Source organism: Erithacus rubecula (assembly GCF_903797595.1).
Source record: "Erithacus rubecula genome assembly, chromosome: 8".
Classification (NCBI taxonomy): Eukaryota; Metazoa; Chordata; class Aves; order Passeriformes; family Muscicapidae; genus Erithacus; species Erithacus rubecula.
The window spans coordinates 18,554,450-18,570,923 of NC_136659.1; the positions used below are offsets into that span (position 1 = coordinate 18,554,450).

The 16,474-nt window shown below is 37.3% G+C and overlaps 1 protein-coding gene across 1 annotated transcript in view; it reads left to right on the top strand.

Moving 5' to 3' along the window:
- The window catches only part of LRP2 (LDL receptor related protein 2), a 109,591-nt gene that overhangs the window by 42,422 nt on the left and 50,695 nt on the right, over positions 1-16,474 (top strand). Inside the window, 11 exon segments of the mRNA XM_079310628.1 lie at positions 27-308; positions 1,513-1,752; positions 1,987-2,106; positions 2,448-2,564; positions 3,688-4,065; positions 4,942-5,190; positions 7,713-7,924; positions 8,389-8,573; positions 9,426-9,654; positions 10,705-10,882; positions 12,806-12,934. Coding sequence (XP_079166754.1) covers positions 27-308; positions 1,513-1,752; positions 1,987-2,106; positions 2,448-2,564; positions 3,688-4,065; positions 4,942-5,190; positions 7,713-7,924; positions 8,389-8,573; positions 9,426-9,654; positions 10,705-10,882; positions 12,806-12,934 — 2,319 coding nt within the window.

Genomic DNA, 16,474 nt, shown 5'->3' on the forward strand with positions numbered 1-16,474 from the left:
ATTGATTTTCTCTGTCACTTTTTAAGGCTCTAACTACTGTAATAGAGGAACAAATCCCAATGGAGACTGCAGCCATTTCTGCTTCCCGGTGCCCAACTTTCAGAGAGTTTGTGGGTGTCCTTATGGCATGAAGCTGGCTTCAAATCAACTGACATGCATTGAAGATCCATCCAATGAGCCACCCACTTTGCAGTGTGGCTCTTACTCATTTTCCTGTGATAATGGAAGATGTGTGCCTCGATACTATCAGTGTGATGGTGTTGATGATTGCCATGATAACAGTGATGAACAAAACTGTGGTTCTTTAAGTAAGTAATCCCTGTAATCTGCAGACAGTGTTCCTGGTTTGCAGTGCAGGAAATTTAGTGAGTCAATAGGGCTTCATTGGAATAAACTCCAATTTTTTAGGGTTGCATCTGTGAACAAATCCTGAAATCTGTCTGGGAGATTGGTTACTATAGAAGTTCCTTTGAATAATTACTTACTTTGGAAATTATATCATAGTAATACAGGATTCAGTACCAGCCACCTAAACAATTCATGCCAATATTTATATCTCACTATTCTCAAAATTCAACTTACAGAGTTACAAAAATTTATTTTCCAAAGGAAAAAAAGCTGTCTTTATTCTTAATTTTTTATAAATTTTGAAGATATTGGAGTATCAATAGCTTGCCTAATTTGGATACATGGAGAGGACAAGCCATTTTAGTAAAGATGAAGACACTTCAAAAAACAACACTATAAGAAAAATAACAAAACCATATACACATTACCTAACCTTCCTCTAAGATTAAAGCAGCACCTTTTATTTCACTTAACATCAGGATAAAAGATTTGTTTTTCATATTTGGCCTATGCTGACTTATTTGTTACATCTGGATTTTAACAGTTAAGTAAATTAAAAGCACATTGGTCCATTTCCTGGTTTTACAGTAAAGAGTCTCGCACAAAATACTTTGTTCAAGTAAATTGAGAGAACAGTGGGATAATCACAGTTGATAAGGCATTAAAGAGAAGATACTGAAGATATTGAAGAGGCTTTTATGACCTACCTGGTGCTTCTTCAGAGTTAATTCTTTTAAATCACAAACAAGAAAACAGGACACAGTAGTAAAATGTACTCCCTAATGCATAGGACTAACTAGTATGACTGAGGTATAAACTTTCTTATTAATGAGCCATTTTAGAATAACTAGAATATATTTTGGGGAAAATATAACCAAATTATTACTCAAAGAAGTTACTTTTCTTGCTATTTAGATTGTTGTGAAGTGCTTAACTGTTGAATTTTTTATTGCTTCCTGCAGTTTAAAAAAAGTTTGTAAGTATTCTGTTCAGTTCTGCACCATGTTGTGTTACAGACATTTTAATTCTAAGCAATGAACACTTTAGAATTTGATATATATTTTAGGCATTCTATAAGTGTAATGAATGTGCTGATAACCATTGCAGGAAAAGCAAGTTTTGGAGGTCTTTATAAATACTTTTTGAATTTTTTTTTTTATTCAGACAATACTTGTGCTTCTTCAGCTTTTACCTGTGCCAGTGGACAGTGTATTCCAGGTCGCTGGCACTGTGATAAACATAATGACTGTTTTGATGGCAGTGATGAATTACATTGTCCTACACAAGGACCCTCTTCATGCCCTGCAAATCAGTTCACCTGTGATAATAGAAGATGCATTCCAAGAATCTGGCTATGTGATACTGATAATGACTGTGGTGATGGCTCAGATGAAAAAAATTGCAGTGAGTATCATGACTATTTGTTATTTTTATAGTCAACTGTGCATATCTACATAAATATATCTGTTGATATAAGGATGATAAATTAAATTGGGGAAAAAACCCTAGTCTCTAAGATTGCTAGTTGCTACACTATATGCTGCAAGTTAGGGATAATGTTTTTCTACTTTCTCAGCAATATGCTGATTCCAAAAGAAAGGAAAGAAGCACATTTGCATTTATTGTCAATCTTAATAGCTTTCACAGGTACTTGTGAACCCAGGCAATTCCAGTGTCCAGACCATCGCTGTATTGACCCGTTCTATGTCTGCGATGGAGACAGAGACTGTATAGATGGTGCTGATGAGCATGACTGCAGTAAGTGTAACTTTCTTTGTTGAAAGCCTCTTTATTGTTTCCTCACACTTGCCCCCAAGTAGTATTTGGTGACCTCATATTACCAGCTCCATGACAGCAGAATGCATAATAAATCTATCCATAAATTAACCCTGCTTGTGATGCTTTTGATCTCTGGGCTGACTGTGGAGGGCTGAAATCTGTTTTCTCTGAATTACAAAGTCACTGCATTTTCTGTATCTCAGGGAAATGATAGTCTTCAGTGGAACTGATACCATATCAGACTTAAGCACTTGTAGGGTAAATCTGGCACAGTCTAGCTCTGTAAAATAAATAACATCCAATATTTTTCAATTTTGTAGTATACAACTGCAGTGCCACAGAGTTTAAATGTCTAAGTGGAGACCAGTGTATCAGCACCTACTACCACTGTGATGGTGTTTTTGACTGTAATGATCATTCAGATGAGGCTGATTGCCGTAAGTATATTGATGCTGAAAGACTTCAGTTATTAAGAGATACTTCTGGAAATTTCCTTTAATCTGCTATGGCAAATTCTGTCCTTGCAATCTTATTATTTTTTTCAGGGAAACTTGTCTTTAAATCATTTTCCTGAGCAGGAATTTCAAACATAGGTTCTAGCACCAGAATATAGTGCAATCATAGAATGGCTTGGGTTGGAAGGAACCTTAAAGATCATCGAATTTCAACCCCCCTACCTTTCACTAGACCAGGTTGATCAAAGCCCCATCCACCTGGTCTTGAACACATCCAGGGATATGGCATCCACGTCTTCTCTGGAAAGCCTGTTCCAGTGCCTCACCATCCTCCCAGTAAAGCATTTATTCCTGAAATCGAATCTAAACCTCTTTTCTTTTGGTTTGAAGTAATTGCTCTTTGTCCTCTAACTACATGCCCTTGTAAAAATTTTCTCCCCATCTTTCAGTACCTGAAGGGAACCTATAAGAAGGGTCACAATAAGTCACCCCTAAGCTTAGTCTTTTCTAGGCTGAACAATTTCAATTCTTTTAGTCTTTTCTTGTAGGAGAGGTGCTCCATTCCTCTAATAATCTTGGAGTAGACTAAGCAGACTGTGCTGGCAAGAGTAGATGGTCTAAGCAAAGAGAATATGCATTCCTTTTGGCTATAACATTTTGTTTTACTTGGCATTTCAGTCTCAGGATTTTAAAGTAAAATTAAGTCTATTGATCTGAAAAACCTGATATTCATGAGAGTTAGACTAAAACTATTTTTTGAGTAATTTTTTACACTAAAATTAGTTAAAATGTTACAACACAGGGTGGTGAAAGAGAAGCTGATTTTCTGTAGCTTTGGAGAGGTACATAGGTATAAATATGTGCTTGCTCAAAGTATGACAATAGTTGAATTGCCTTGTTGGCCAGATTATGAAGTAGGAATTAAATTGGTCACATTTTGAAATGTCATGTAGATTGACTGATTGAGTCTGTGGCCTGATCTAAAAGCAATACAGTTCTTAATAGCACTGTACCTAGTTGTATAAGAGATGAACTGAACATAGTGATGTTGATTCTCTGTCTAAAATTGAAACAGCTTCTGAACTGTTGAATGTCACTGTTCTAGCTACAAGACCACCAGGGATGTGCCACCAGAATGAATTCCAGTGTCAGTCAGATGGCAGCTGTGTTCCTGATAACTGGGAATGTGATGGCCATCTTGATTGTGCAGATGGCTCAGATGAACATCACAGATGTCCTGCCAGAACATGTCCTCCATCACTTTTCCGCTGTGATAATGGCAACTGTGTGTATCGAGCGTGGATCTGTGATGGGGATAACGACTGCAGGGATATGAGTGATGAGAGAGATTGTCCAACTCAACCTTTCCGTTGCCCCAGCTGGCAGTGGCAGTGTCCAGGTCACAGTATCTGTGTGAATCTCAGCAAAGTATGTGATAATTCTGCTGATTGTCCTAATGGAGCTGATGAATCCCCATTGTGCAGTAAGTTACTATTTAGTATCTGCTATAGACTATGTGTTATGTTGTCAGAAAGAAATGGAATATTCAGCATGCTCAATTTAATGTCAAAATGTTTCTAGCAGAAATGTTAATAAGCAGTGTAATTTCAGCTCAAATTTCTAAGTGGAACTTACTTTCAGTGAAAAGACACTACAATGATGACTGAGGAATTAATTTGCTGTGTCCAGTCTTGTGCTCTGAATTCCAGTGTGACTTCCACCGAATTTAGATTTTCATATAACTACATGGGAATGCCCTTTGTGTTCCTGAACACATTCACTAAAGCAGAGTATGCTTTAAATTCAGATGAAATGTGATTCAGTCCTTAATATTCTCTTTTAAATTTTTAACTTCAAGAATCATTATTAAAATCAAGAAGTTAATGCGTAGCCAGAATTTGTCTTTATGTTGATTATGAATTGATTTAAACATAATCTTTTTCTTTCCTTCTTTCCTCCTTCTTCTCTTTAATCAATGCACATTCTCAGATGAACCCCAGCCAGGTATGATTATAAACTATTTAAATTATTATTTATACAGCTTTAGGTTTGGAGTGGTAAATTTTTGTGTATTTCTAGCTATTTTTGAAAAAAAGTTCTTGTATGTACTTTGACAGCCTTCTGTTTGGTGATTGTTTGATGGGATTCAGTACATGTGATGTTGTTACCTGCCTTTATGTGCACTATGTATGTTGTATTTTGTATAAGGACCACAGTCCACTCTCACACTGCATTACTAATGATTCCACAGTCCTTTTAGCAGCAGTCTTAGGCTAATAATGCAATTGTAAAGACTTAAATTTATCATAGGAAACCTTTGTTGACTATTTGCTTATTTCTTTCCCCAACCTAACTTCAGATCAGGAAAGCTGCACTGACAATAATGCTGGCTGCACTCATGAATGTATTCAAGGACCTTTTGGAGCTCAGTGTACCTGTCCTATTGGATATCAGCTTGCAAATGACTCCAAGACCTGTGAAGATATTAATGAATGTGACCCTCCAGGCTTTTGTAGTCAGCACTGTTACAATGAGAGAGGGTCTTTTAGGTGTTACTGTGATGAAGGATACATTCTAGAAGCCAATGGGAGGACTTGTAAAGCAGCAGGTGAGAAACATTGATTTTAGTCTGAAAAATGACAGCAGTGTCTGAAAACTGTCCAGCTTTGTCTCAGTTTGAGAGACAGGTGTCTGCCAATGTGGGAATCTCCCTTGGAAAATATGACCCCCTTCCCTCCAAATTATTATAACTTTGAAAATAAGGGCTTTCAGGCAAAGATTTGTGAAAAGGAATAGCAGTTCTTTATTAATATACAAGCATATGTATATGTGCAACAAGACAAATCAGACCAGGAACCCGGTAGCTGCCTTTTCGGGGCCGCGGGCATTTCCCTTTGGTGCAGCTACAGGCACAGCCCGCAGGGGGCGCTGTGATTCTGGTAGGGCGGTGCTGGTGGTGCTGTGATTCCCTACAGCCTGCAGGGGGCGCTGTGGGGCTGGTGCTGTGATTCCCTGCAGGGGGCGCTGTGGGGCTGGTGCAGTGTCTCCCTGCAGGGGGCGCTGTGGGGCTGGTGCTGTGATTCCCTGCAGGGGGCGCTGTGGGGCTGGTGCTGTGTCTCCCTGCAGGGGGCGCTGTGGGGCTGGTGCTGTGTCTCCCTGCAGGGGGCGCTGTGGGGCTGGTGCTGTGACTCCCTGCAGGGGGCGCTGTGGGGCTGGTGCTGTGACTCCCTGCAGGGGGCGCTGTGGGGCTGGTGCTGTGATTCCCTGCAGCCAGCAGGGGGCGCTGTAGCGCGAGCGCAGCCGCGTCTCCCTCACGGGGTGATGGCGGGGGCTGGAGGGCAGAGTGGGCTGCAGCAGGAACCTGGGAGCAGCAGCTGGAATGGCAGGGATGAGCACACTCCAGAGTAGCAAACGAAAAGTATCACAAACTCTGCAGTTGTAGCAGGAGCCATGGGGGTTTCCTGACATGCAGTAGTGCGGGGTTAGAGTGAAGTGAAAAACCTGGAGCAGTGGCAGAATAACGGTGGGGCTAGGCAGTGGCGGCCCAGCGCTGGAACGCAGCCAGGAGAGGCTCCTTCGGAGGGGGCTCAGGGTGCCAGGTTTCCCCCTGAGGCACACAGGTAGATGGTTGAGTGATAGGGTGTGAATAAGTTCCCAGTCCAACACAGCTGCTCATACAAGCAGAGGCTCACCCACAGTAAGTAAGAAGCAGGAAGGGGCTGGGTGGTGGCAGTGGCAACAGCTCGACCATCCTCCTCCGATGCCAACAGTAAGAGCAAGAACAGCTCAGCCCAGCCCAGCCCATCACCCCCAGCCAAAATCTCGTGGTATTGCTGCCCTTCCCCAGAGAATGCCCCTCTGCTACTAGTGCAGCCAGTTGCACTCATCCCCCTTCTCCTTGGCTGTATCCTTTGTCTCTCTTAAGTACCAGTCGTTACTGTCTCATAGCAACAAATGGGAGAAATTCCCTGTGAGAAAGCAACAAAAGGAAAAATCCTAACCCCCAACACTTTGCCATTATGATATTGTTCTCTTTTAAAAGAGCTAATGTAAAAAGCAACTTAGAGCTATTCAGGGCAGATGACCTTGAGAATTAAAGTTGTCAGCTGAAGGGTTAATTAGAAACTAATATTTCATTGAAATAATATATTTTAATGAACACGGTTATTTTTAGCCTGCAATGGTCAAAAATAATGTTCTGAAGAAAAGCAATGTCAGAGACTTGCAAGTTATAGGCCAGAATTAACTATTCATAAAGTTCAATGCTCATGAAGTATTTAAATCCCAGCCTTTCATAAGGCTTACATGGTCCCTATGCTACACTTTGCTCTTTTGTAAGCAGCAAACATCACTGATATAGCCTAGATGCCAGTTGTTCTCTGTCTCTTATGCAGTACTCTGACAGGGTGGAGGAGCCATATACCCAGTGGAATTTGCCTCTAAAGGTTTCCTTGTTTAGGGATATACTCAGGTTGTGGAAGACCCTTGCATTTTTCCTGCACATAAGCTTGGCTGTTACTAATGGGGAGATTTTTGTAATTTGCTACTCTTTGGTTGTTTTTCAGCATGTTATCTGTGCAACCTAATTACAGCAATCTATAGCTTTCCTGTAATTATTTATTCTCCCCTGTTCTCACATAGTCTAAAGGGGGAAAAAAGATGGGTTACAAAGGAGGGAGACCAGGCTGAGTATATTAATGGGAGGTACCAAAAGCTTTGGGAGTTGTAGGAGTGGTAGATGAAGGGGGTTTATGGAAGAATGAATGTTGGATGTCAGCAAACTGGTTAGATGATAGGGAAGAGGACCTAAGATCCAGATAGGAACTTAGGGAAGTGGAAGTGTGGGAAGTGGAAGGGAAGTGTGTAAAAAGAGTTATGGGGAAAAGCTAAGCTACGTTTAAAAGTCAGCATGGACTGACTGAATATGATACTTTATCTTGGTCTGAGAATTGATTCTAATTTGTCCTTTAAATATGTACATCTAGATACTATGGTTTTGATGCTATAATGTCATGGTAAATTACTCAATGTTTTTTTTCCTCCCAGTTACTCAAATAGCTCATTTAGGTTTTCTTAATTAAAGTCTTAATAGCTCATCTAGGTTTATCTTCATTTCTATTCCTCTGACAGAATCTGGGAATCTTCTTTTGCTGGTGGCAAGTCGTAACCAAATCGTTGTGGATAACATCACTTCTCAGTCACACAGTATTTATTCTCTGATTCGGGATGGGACAAATATTGTGGCTATCGATTTTGATTCAATCACAGATCGTATCTTTTGGTCTGATACAACACAGGATAAAATTTGGAGTGCTTATCAAAATGGGACTGACCGAAAAATAGTAAGTTTCACTGTGTAAGTTTTGTTGTCTTTTATGGAGAGAAAATGAAGACACTGTATCTTCAGTTAACAAAGAGGAAAAGGGAAATCCATATATAGTAAGAAGAGAGATAACACAGATCAAGTGAAACAATTTTGTAAATGCTAAGCTAACATTTCATATAGATGTTTGAAAAAGGAAACTGAATGCTTTTAAGAAGCCCTTTTTAAACATCAAAATACTAGCTCCTTTTCTTATTAGTAAACTCTAATTTCTTCTGTAGACCTGCTGAAGTTAGTAGGAGTTTTAGGTTTATGCTTTGTGATAATTTTGAATATGTACATCATGATTCAATCTGCATAATAGACCTAGAAGATACTTGAAACTTGGTTCATAATTTTCCATATCTATATAAATGCAAAGGGTAAAATTTAATATAATATTTTCTTTTCTCCCCCCTCATCTGCTTTTTTGTTATTACACAGGTGTTCGACAGTGGTGTCACTGTGACTGAAAGTATAGCAGTAGATTGGGTGGGTCGTAACCTTTACTGGACAGACTTTGTTCTGGAAACAATTGAAGTCTCCAAAATGGATGGGAGCCACAGGACTGTGCTGATTAGTGAAAATATAACAAACCCAAGAGGACTAGTCTTAGATCCTAGAATTGAGTAAGATTTTTCAATTTTTTAAAAATTATTTTATGATGTGCCTATTAAAATTTGAGACATGCCCAAATTGTATTGGAATTGTAAATGAGAAGTGGAAGAAACAAAACAATTTAGGTGTTTGCAGAGCTGATTAATATTTCAGGTCATGAGGAATTACTAGTGATATGCTGCTCTGTTTCAGTGTAACGATACGGCTTTTTACCTACAAAAGATTTTCCTACATTTGCTTCCTAGTTAAGTATTAACTCAAAATTGTGATGTATCACTTCAGTTGGTGGTTTACTACAAACTTGACTGTGATTTCCTGTCATATCCCTACCTGCAAAGCCCCAAGTCTAAAATAATTATATGGATTAAAAAGGCACCTTCCCATTTCAGACAGCAAGTGGTATAGGCTTAAAGTGAGGATTTGAACTGTTCATGTACAAAAATTTTACTCTTTTTTTGAGGTCTTCAATGCCTTGAGCTCTGTTTACTGCCAGTTTCACTGCTGTTAAGATTATCAGTGCATACCTGTTAGAGTATAAACCTATATGAAATTATTATGTAGCAACTGGAAAATGAGATTATAATCAACATTAAAAACCAGTGACACCAGTAGCTTCTATATGCTGCTTTATTGACAAATAGAAACAGCAGTAGAAGTAACACAGAAATTTTTAACACAGAACCTACTATAATATCTTAAGTAAGCTTATGTTGCTAAAATAAATTCTTTCAGTATCATTGTGTAGAACTGTTTGTAGAAAGATTGCTTCTATTATTTGGCTAACGACTCTTTATGTAATGTTTCTCAATATGCAGCTAGGTAGGTTTTTTTCCCAGATTGCTAATCTCAAGTTAATTTTTCAGTGCTCATGTAATGTTCTGGACGGACTGGGGCCAAAACCCTCGAATTGAAAAAGCCAGCATGGATGGCAAAATGCGCACAGTGATTATTAATAATAAAATCTACTGGCCCAATGGACTTTCCATTGATTATCCAAATAAACTTCTCTATTTTGCTGATGCTTACCTTGATTATATTGATTTCTGTGATTACAATGGAAACAACAGACGACAGGTGGTTGCAAGTGATCTGGTAAGACATTAATAAGGAACTGTTGTCTTCCCATGTCCCTGCTGATAGTACTTAAAAATATATTATCATTGTCATAGCCTTGGGTGTATTTTTCTTCAAAGTTCTTGAGTGAAGCAGATGTAAAGTATTTTATCTGCTCTCTGCTGCTGGAAAAAAAGAAACTACATATCCTATTCTGTCTCTCAGGAGATCTTCAGTAGGGTCTGGATCTGCATGTAGACTTAGTGCTTTATATCATTCTCATCTGTCCTGTCTGCATGTATGAAATCTGAAGGTGACATCTGACACTGCTACTAGGTTGTACTTTTTCTGTAGGCAAATTTATAACAAAAAGCCTGGAGAAACTTCTGGTGTTTTGTGAGTGATTATTACTATTACACTTGACAGCAGTGAAGGGTTTTGTGCTGCTACTTGCTGTGTGCATCCCTTTTACAGTCTATCTCCCAGTGAAGTGCTGCTGGCAGTTTGTAGCATTGTCCTTGTACCAACACAATAGTGCAGATATTCAGCTGGTACACAGAAACTGGTATCAATAACTGTGAATGTTTTCAATGATTGACTCTTGAGGCTTTCACTTTTGGTTGGAGAGAAAACTAGTGTGAAATAGGAGCCAAGGCAATCTTTCTACTCCTGGTTATCTGAAATCTAGATAAGCCACCTTCTTTGATCCTCTGGTAAATTTTAGGGGAGCTTATCAGGGATGTAGGTTCTTGACAGGTCTGTAATTCTCACTAGACATTTCCTCTTGTGCTCTTGAAAATCTACAGCTGGCTCTTTATCTGTGGGTTCTGCTTTGGGACTGCTTTGTTAATTTCTCATCTCTTAGCCTCACAGGGTCTATATAGTATTCCAGTTTTTTTAAAAATATTTTTTCTCATTATTAATGAATTGTTTTTAGACAATAGATGATATTTCATTTTTTTTTCTGAAAAATGTCATTTGAGACACAGTTGCTTCATTATTTATTTATTTAAAAATTATGCTCACCTCTGTTATTACTTCATTGCAAGCTTTACAGAAGTAAATTGGTGATCAACCTTGCCTTTTTAGATATTGCAGCATCCACATGGCCTAACTGTCTTTGAAGATTTTGTGTACTGGAGTGACCGCTACACTAATCGAGTAATTCGGGCCAATAAATGGCATGGAGGCAACCAGACAGTTATGATTTATAACATTCACCAGCCTTTGGGTCTTGTGGCAGTGCATCCTGTAAAGCAGCCTAATGGTAAGTTTGTCAAAACAATTTTGGTAATTGTAGTGTTGTGCATTGGAACACCAAGAATTAGTCTTTTCAGCAAATGAGTTGGATTAAAGCAAGCAAATAATTCATGCTATTGACTTGCAACTGTTCAATTTGGTGTTAGGGAAAGTAACAACCTAGGCAGCATTTCAGGATGATGACTAGCCAAAAAGAATAAGGACGTAGTATGGGCCATTTTCTCACACTTTGTTCTGAATGTTTATGCAAAACAATTGAAGCTTTTTTGGGAAGCATTTCAATTTTAAAATATTCTCTTTGTGGCATACTAGATTCAATTCCTTGTGCAGTAATAATTCTTTAGGAAAAGATTACTGTCATCAACCTTTTCTGAAAATACTTCTACATTATTTTAGTAAATGAAACAATAATGATAAATAAACCTCTGAGATCTTGTGCAGGTGATTTCTTACTGCTGAAAGACTGTAAAAACCCCTAAATTACTTTGGTTAGGTAGAGATCTTCCATATCAGAAATTTTATTGTTTCATGGCATGACTTGAAGAGTGAGAAGTGTGTTGATATGAATATTATCTTTCAGCTGTAGTTATATTTCTTGTGTATGGAGTGTTTCCAGCTAATAAATATTAAATATTTTTCTTTTTCTCTTCTAAATACACCCCCATGCTAGGGAAGGTGGAGACTTGCAACTGAGAAAGGCTCTAGTATTTTCAGTGCTGGATTTGTTTTGGAACAAAACCTTCCTCAGACATGTTCAGAACTAAAGCCACCTATTCTCACTGCAAATTGTTCAGTTAGCAGGGCATAGCATTAATTTATTTATCATAACTATGATTTAAAAGGTTTTATTTTACAACCCAAGGTTGAAAAAACTTTCTATACTTGGAGAATTTTTTTCTTTTTCTTCATTGTATTTAGTAAAATTTATAATTTTTTATTCTGAATTATTCTATTGTACTTTATGTGGCCTGGCAAAAAAGGAGGGAATAGAGCATTTGCAGAATAGCAAAACATGCTGATGTTGACAAGTGAAGAAATAATTGCGTGCTGATTAAAATTCCAGGAGCAGTGATAAAACTGTCATCCACTCTCCTAGTTTGTAAATAGTTAGATCTCTAACCAGTTTAGATTCTTTAAACTGATGACATGAACAATTTTCTTACAGTTTGAGTTCTGAGTTTATGCCATTATTTTATCATCATGTTAATTTGTTTTCAGTTCTTGTTGGTTTTTATTTTAGTAACAATTGTGTAAATTCCTGGAACTTCCAAGCTTTTTAGACTAAGGTCTGCTGCAATTCCTAAGAATGTACTCAAAATCTGATTTTTGTTTTCTTATGAAGATTACTCATTCTTAAAAATCCTCTTCAGCAGCAGGTTTGTGGAAGTGATTTAGGTTGAATTTTAGTGTATAGTAATAATAGCAGTCAGGAGAAACCTTCAATGTCTTTTTTTTACATTCTAAAACCTTTGATTGAGAGTTTCCAAGTGATCTAAGAAACTTGGCATTGAATTCCCACTATCTTTGAACAAGATGTTACAACTATTTTGTCTTTATAGTTTCCCCAAGAAGTTTCAGCAAATAATTTAAATCCCCCTTTTAAAAGGGTTATTACGATCAAGGACTGCAAATCCCACTGATTTCCCCCGCAGTTAAAAAAAGTTTGAAATGGAGTTTGAAAATTTTTTATGATGCATAAATGTTGCAAAGACCACTATGATAATGTACTGGTTTTCCATGGAAAATTGTATGTTGTTACAAGTATATTGTGTTGCTGTGGTTCTTAGAAATTGTTTCATAATTTTAATTTTTAAAGAAATAGGAAAACTGTCTTAGTTCTGGGTTGTTGTTGTCAATGGCAATAAGACAGAATATTCTCTCTAGTTGCTTATATTGTTATAGTTGCTAATAGTTCCTTTTTTATTTTCAGGTATTAATTCCTGTGCATCGTCCCCCTGTAGCCATCTCTGCTTACTTTCTTCATCTGGACCACTTTTTTATTCCTGTGCTTGCCCTTCAGGATGGATCCTTTCTCCTGATAACAGGAACTGCATGAGAGGTAGGGCAGTAATAATGAGATGATAAAAAAGAGCTGATATTGTGAAATCCATTCATCTCCCAGGCGAAACACATATTTCTGTGGGCTGCTGCTTATGAAATCAGTTTTGACCACTCCAGACAGACTTCATTTAGGACAAATGGAATATACTTGGCCTAAATGTTTGGAGACTGATTTGGGAAAGAACTGAATCAGAGATTCACATTCTTAATTTGGGAAAAATGGGTGAAATTAATTTTCTTATAAGCTCTTTAAAGAAGCCACACGTTAAAATTTCTCACCACAAGGAATGTTGGAATACATATTGAAGGAGCTTAATATCAGTCAAAATGGAAACATACTGTGGTAAATGTGTTCATTGTAAGTATTCAGCCAGGAAACAGGGATTGTAATTGTAAGAATGTCAGGATGCAGGACTGGAAGAGATTTCTGTGGTCACTGAAGTTTGTTTCTTTGCTACCCTTTACTGCGAATCATACGTTGCCTTCCACCAGTCAAGATCCAGTTTTAGATTAATCTGGGTTCTTGCTCCTAAAATTCACTGAACCTCACAATTTTGATATTTGGAAATCTAATTTTCAGTTCAGATGTAGTCTTTTCCCATTTTATGCCCACTTCTCTGCTATTTTTATCCCTCACAATAAATAGCACAAATAGTTCTTGTTTAGCACCGGTAGGCTTTGTTTTATTTATGTTTCTCAGACTGTATATTTATCTTTTTATATTTCTCTTTCTCATCCTGTGTTTTGCTAAGAAGTAATTAATGATCTTTTGGTTTCCTCTAATCAGACAAGATGTTCTTCCTGGTACTTATCACTCTCTTCAGTCTATCTGAACTAATGCATTTTGAAATTCAGATCAAAATTTTTCATCTTCAGCTTTTTCCCTCTCCAATGTAAAAATGTAGTTTGCCAAATGCAGAAGATGTGGAAACACAGCCTAAAATTACATGATTATATGTGATGAAGCTGTAACAGAACTAATCTTTGCAAGCAAAACTTCTATCAAAAAGTACCACTGAATTTTCTTTAGATAGTCCACAGATCTCAGCAATTTGTAAAAGTCATTTAGTCACTTCATTAAAAAGAAGTCACAAAAATTCAAATTAGTGGTAGGCAATTTGTGACTAGAAATTTGACCACATTGCTTTTGTGAGACGAAGTATTCATTACTAGTTTTTCCATAAATCCTACAGATATTAAGTGTGCTTTGGTGCCTCTCTATATAGAAACCTTCAAATCACTGAAATTTAATCGAAATTATCTTTGGGATGAACTAATACTAGAAATCTGTCAGTCAAAAGATCCTTTTCTTTTAAAACTATAAATGTTAAAGGCCAATATCATGTTCTTTGCCCACTTGATACTTAGCAATGTGCTCTTTAAAGGGCTGTATTTCATTCACATTTTTCTTAGTAGCAAGGGAATTACCAATTTATGTAATCTGAAATGAAGTGTGAATTCATTTAATCTATAACAAAATTGGGATTATTATAGAAATCTGCACTTGTTTGATTATATGTTGGCTTATTGAGAGATCATGATAAAAGAAATGTGCTTTGTCACATGCCAGTGATGAAGCACATGTACATGTAGAAGTTGAACCAATTCTGCCACTGAATTGAGCTATTGACATTTCTTATTTTTATTTTTCACATGTTGCAAATTTCCCTGTGTCTGCTTAGGTACAACTGTGGCCCCTTTATTGACAAATGTTCTGTAAGAGAGAAATAGCAATATCTTTCTGAGAAGCACAATTCTTTAAAACTAAGGGGTTTTTTTTCTATTTAGATTTAATTTATACAGTTAAAACAGTATGTCTACAGAAAATGTCTACAGATTTGAGTAATTTAAAAAATGTTTTTGCTGAAGGTCAGAACACCAGAAAAAGTTATAAAAGTTATACTGATTCTTGTCATTGTAAAATATTTTAATCATTGCTAATGATTAATATCCATTCCAATGGCAGAAAGGTTGGAACTAGGTGATCTTCCAACCCAAGCTGGTTTTATGATTATATGTTTACACACAAATAGGCATTTGTAATTTCTTTGCCAATATTTACTGTTATCCTTATCCTTGCTGTCATTGTTGACTTTAATAGGCCAGCACAATCTTACAGAAGAAAGATTAAACTGATTGCCCAGTGTCTCTACAAACAATGATATTGCTGATCTCCACTTACTTAGTTTGCATATTAAATACTACCAATGTCATTGATTCTAGGATTGCACCCTTTTTAGCTTTATATAAGATGAAGAATTGTTTCCTTTGTTCTTACTTTATTTTAAGCCTCATTGCCGGTTGATACAAAAGATGGTAATGTAGCAATCTGGCTTGAAAACAATGGAATTTGTGTATATTAAAATACTATATTAACATGCACGTATTTATTACAGCACTACATTAATATTATATGGACTATAATTTTTGGTGTAAGTTGTATTAAATTTAAGAATTGCAGAAGTTATATTAGTGCCAATCTGATGAAGCTATACAGGTTTTTTGTACCTCTATAGCTCAGCACATTTGCTCTATTTTCCATCATAAGAATGAGGGAAAACCAGGTTGTATAGATTGCATAGGTGTAAAACTTGAAGCAGTAAGTTAGATTTGACAAATACTTCTAGCAGCCAGAGAGAAGTATGGAGAGTAATTTTTGAGAGGTGCAGTGATGCTGTATTTTGTGGTTTTTCATGTCAAAATTTTTACTGCAAAATTTATATTAATTTATTAAACAGCCAGTAAAGAAAATCCAAACCGACCAAATCTTTGCTCTATTATAAAAGAGGAAATTGGTTACTGCTAGCCCAGTTCCCTGTTAAGTGGTATCTTGTGCCTGTGGGAAGAAGAGGCTAGAATTAGTTCTCCAAAGACCAAAGCACAAGGAAGAGGGGAATCTGTGTTCAGGAGATTCTCTTTCACTTGTCCCTGTCAGATGAGAAATGCAGCTGCTGACTCACTCTGCAGCTCTCTTATGCATTTTCCCAGATCACCTGACGTGTTGCCCTTTGTTAACAAGATTTAAGCATAAGGGTACAAGTTTATCTAAAAGTAAATACACCATAAGGGAGTATGTCAGTTCCCTCGGGTATAAAACAAGTAAACAGTACTGTAGTTATATTTAATAGCCATGATCAGCAGTTGCTGCTGTGACATTGTTCCATGCTTGTGGGTCCTGCTTAAAAGGCATTAGAACCCATTACAGGCAGGTCCTGCAGAATCCTCAGAGCTTTGTCTGGCTGGTTCCCCTTCACAGAGATTTGAAAAAGCAGCTGCACTAATATTCTTCTTTTGTCTGGCAGTGAGTGATCCTGCCTTATTTATTTCCTTCTGCTCAGAATTTGCATTGTGATTGCACAATACTGAAACTTAACATGTTACGGCAGTTTCAAAAACTGCTAACCTCATTCCTAGTGAGGGAACAAACCTCTAAGTGTTTCAAAACATATTGAGCCATTCTCAGCATCATGGAATTTTTGGATAGGAAGGGGAAAGCATATCATAATGCCTTTTTCTTGGCCAGAAGCAACTCTGAATT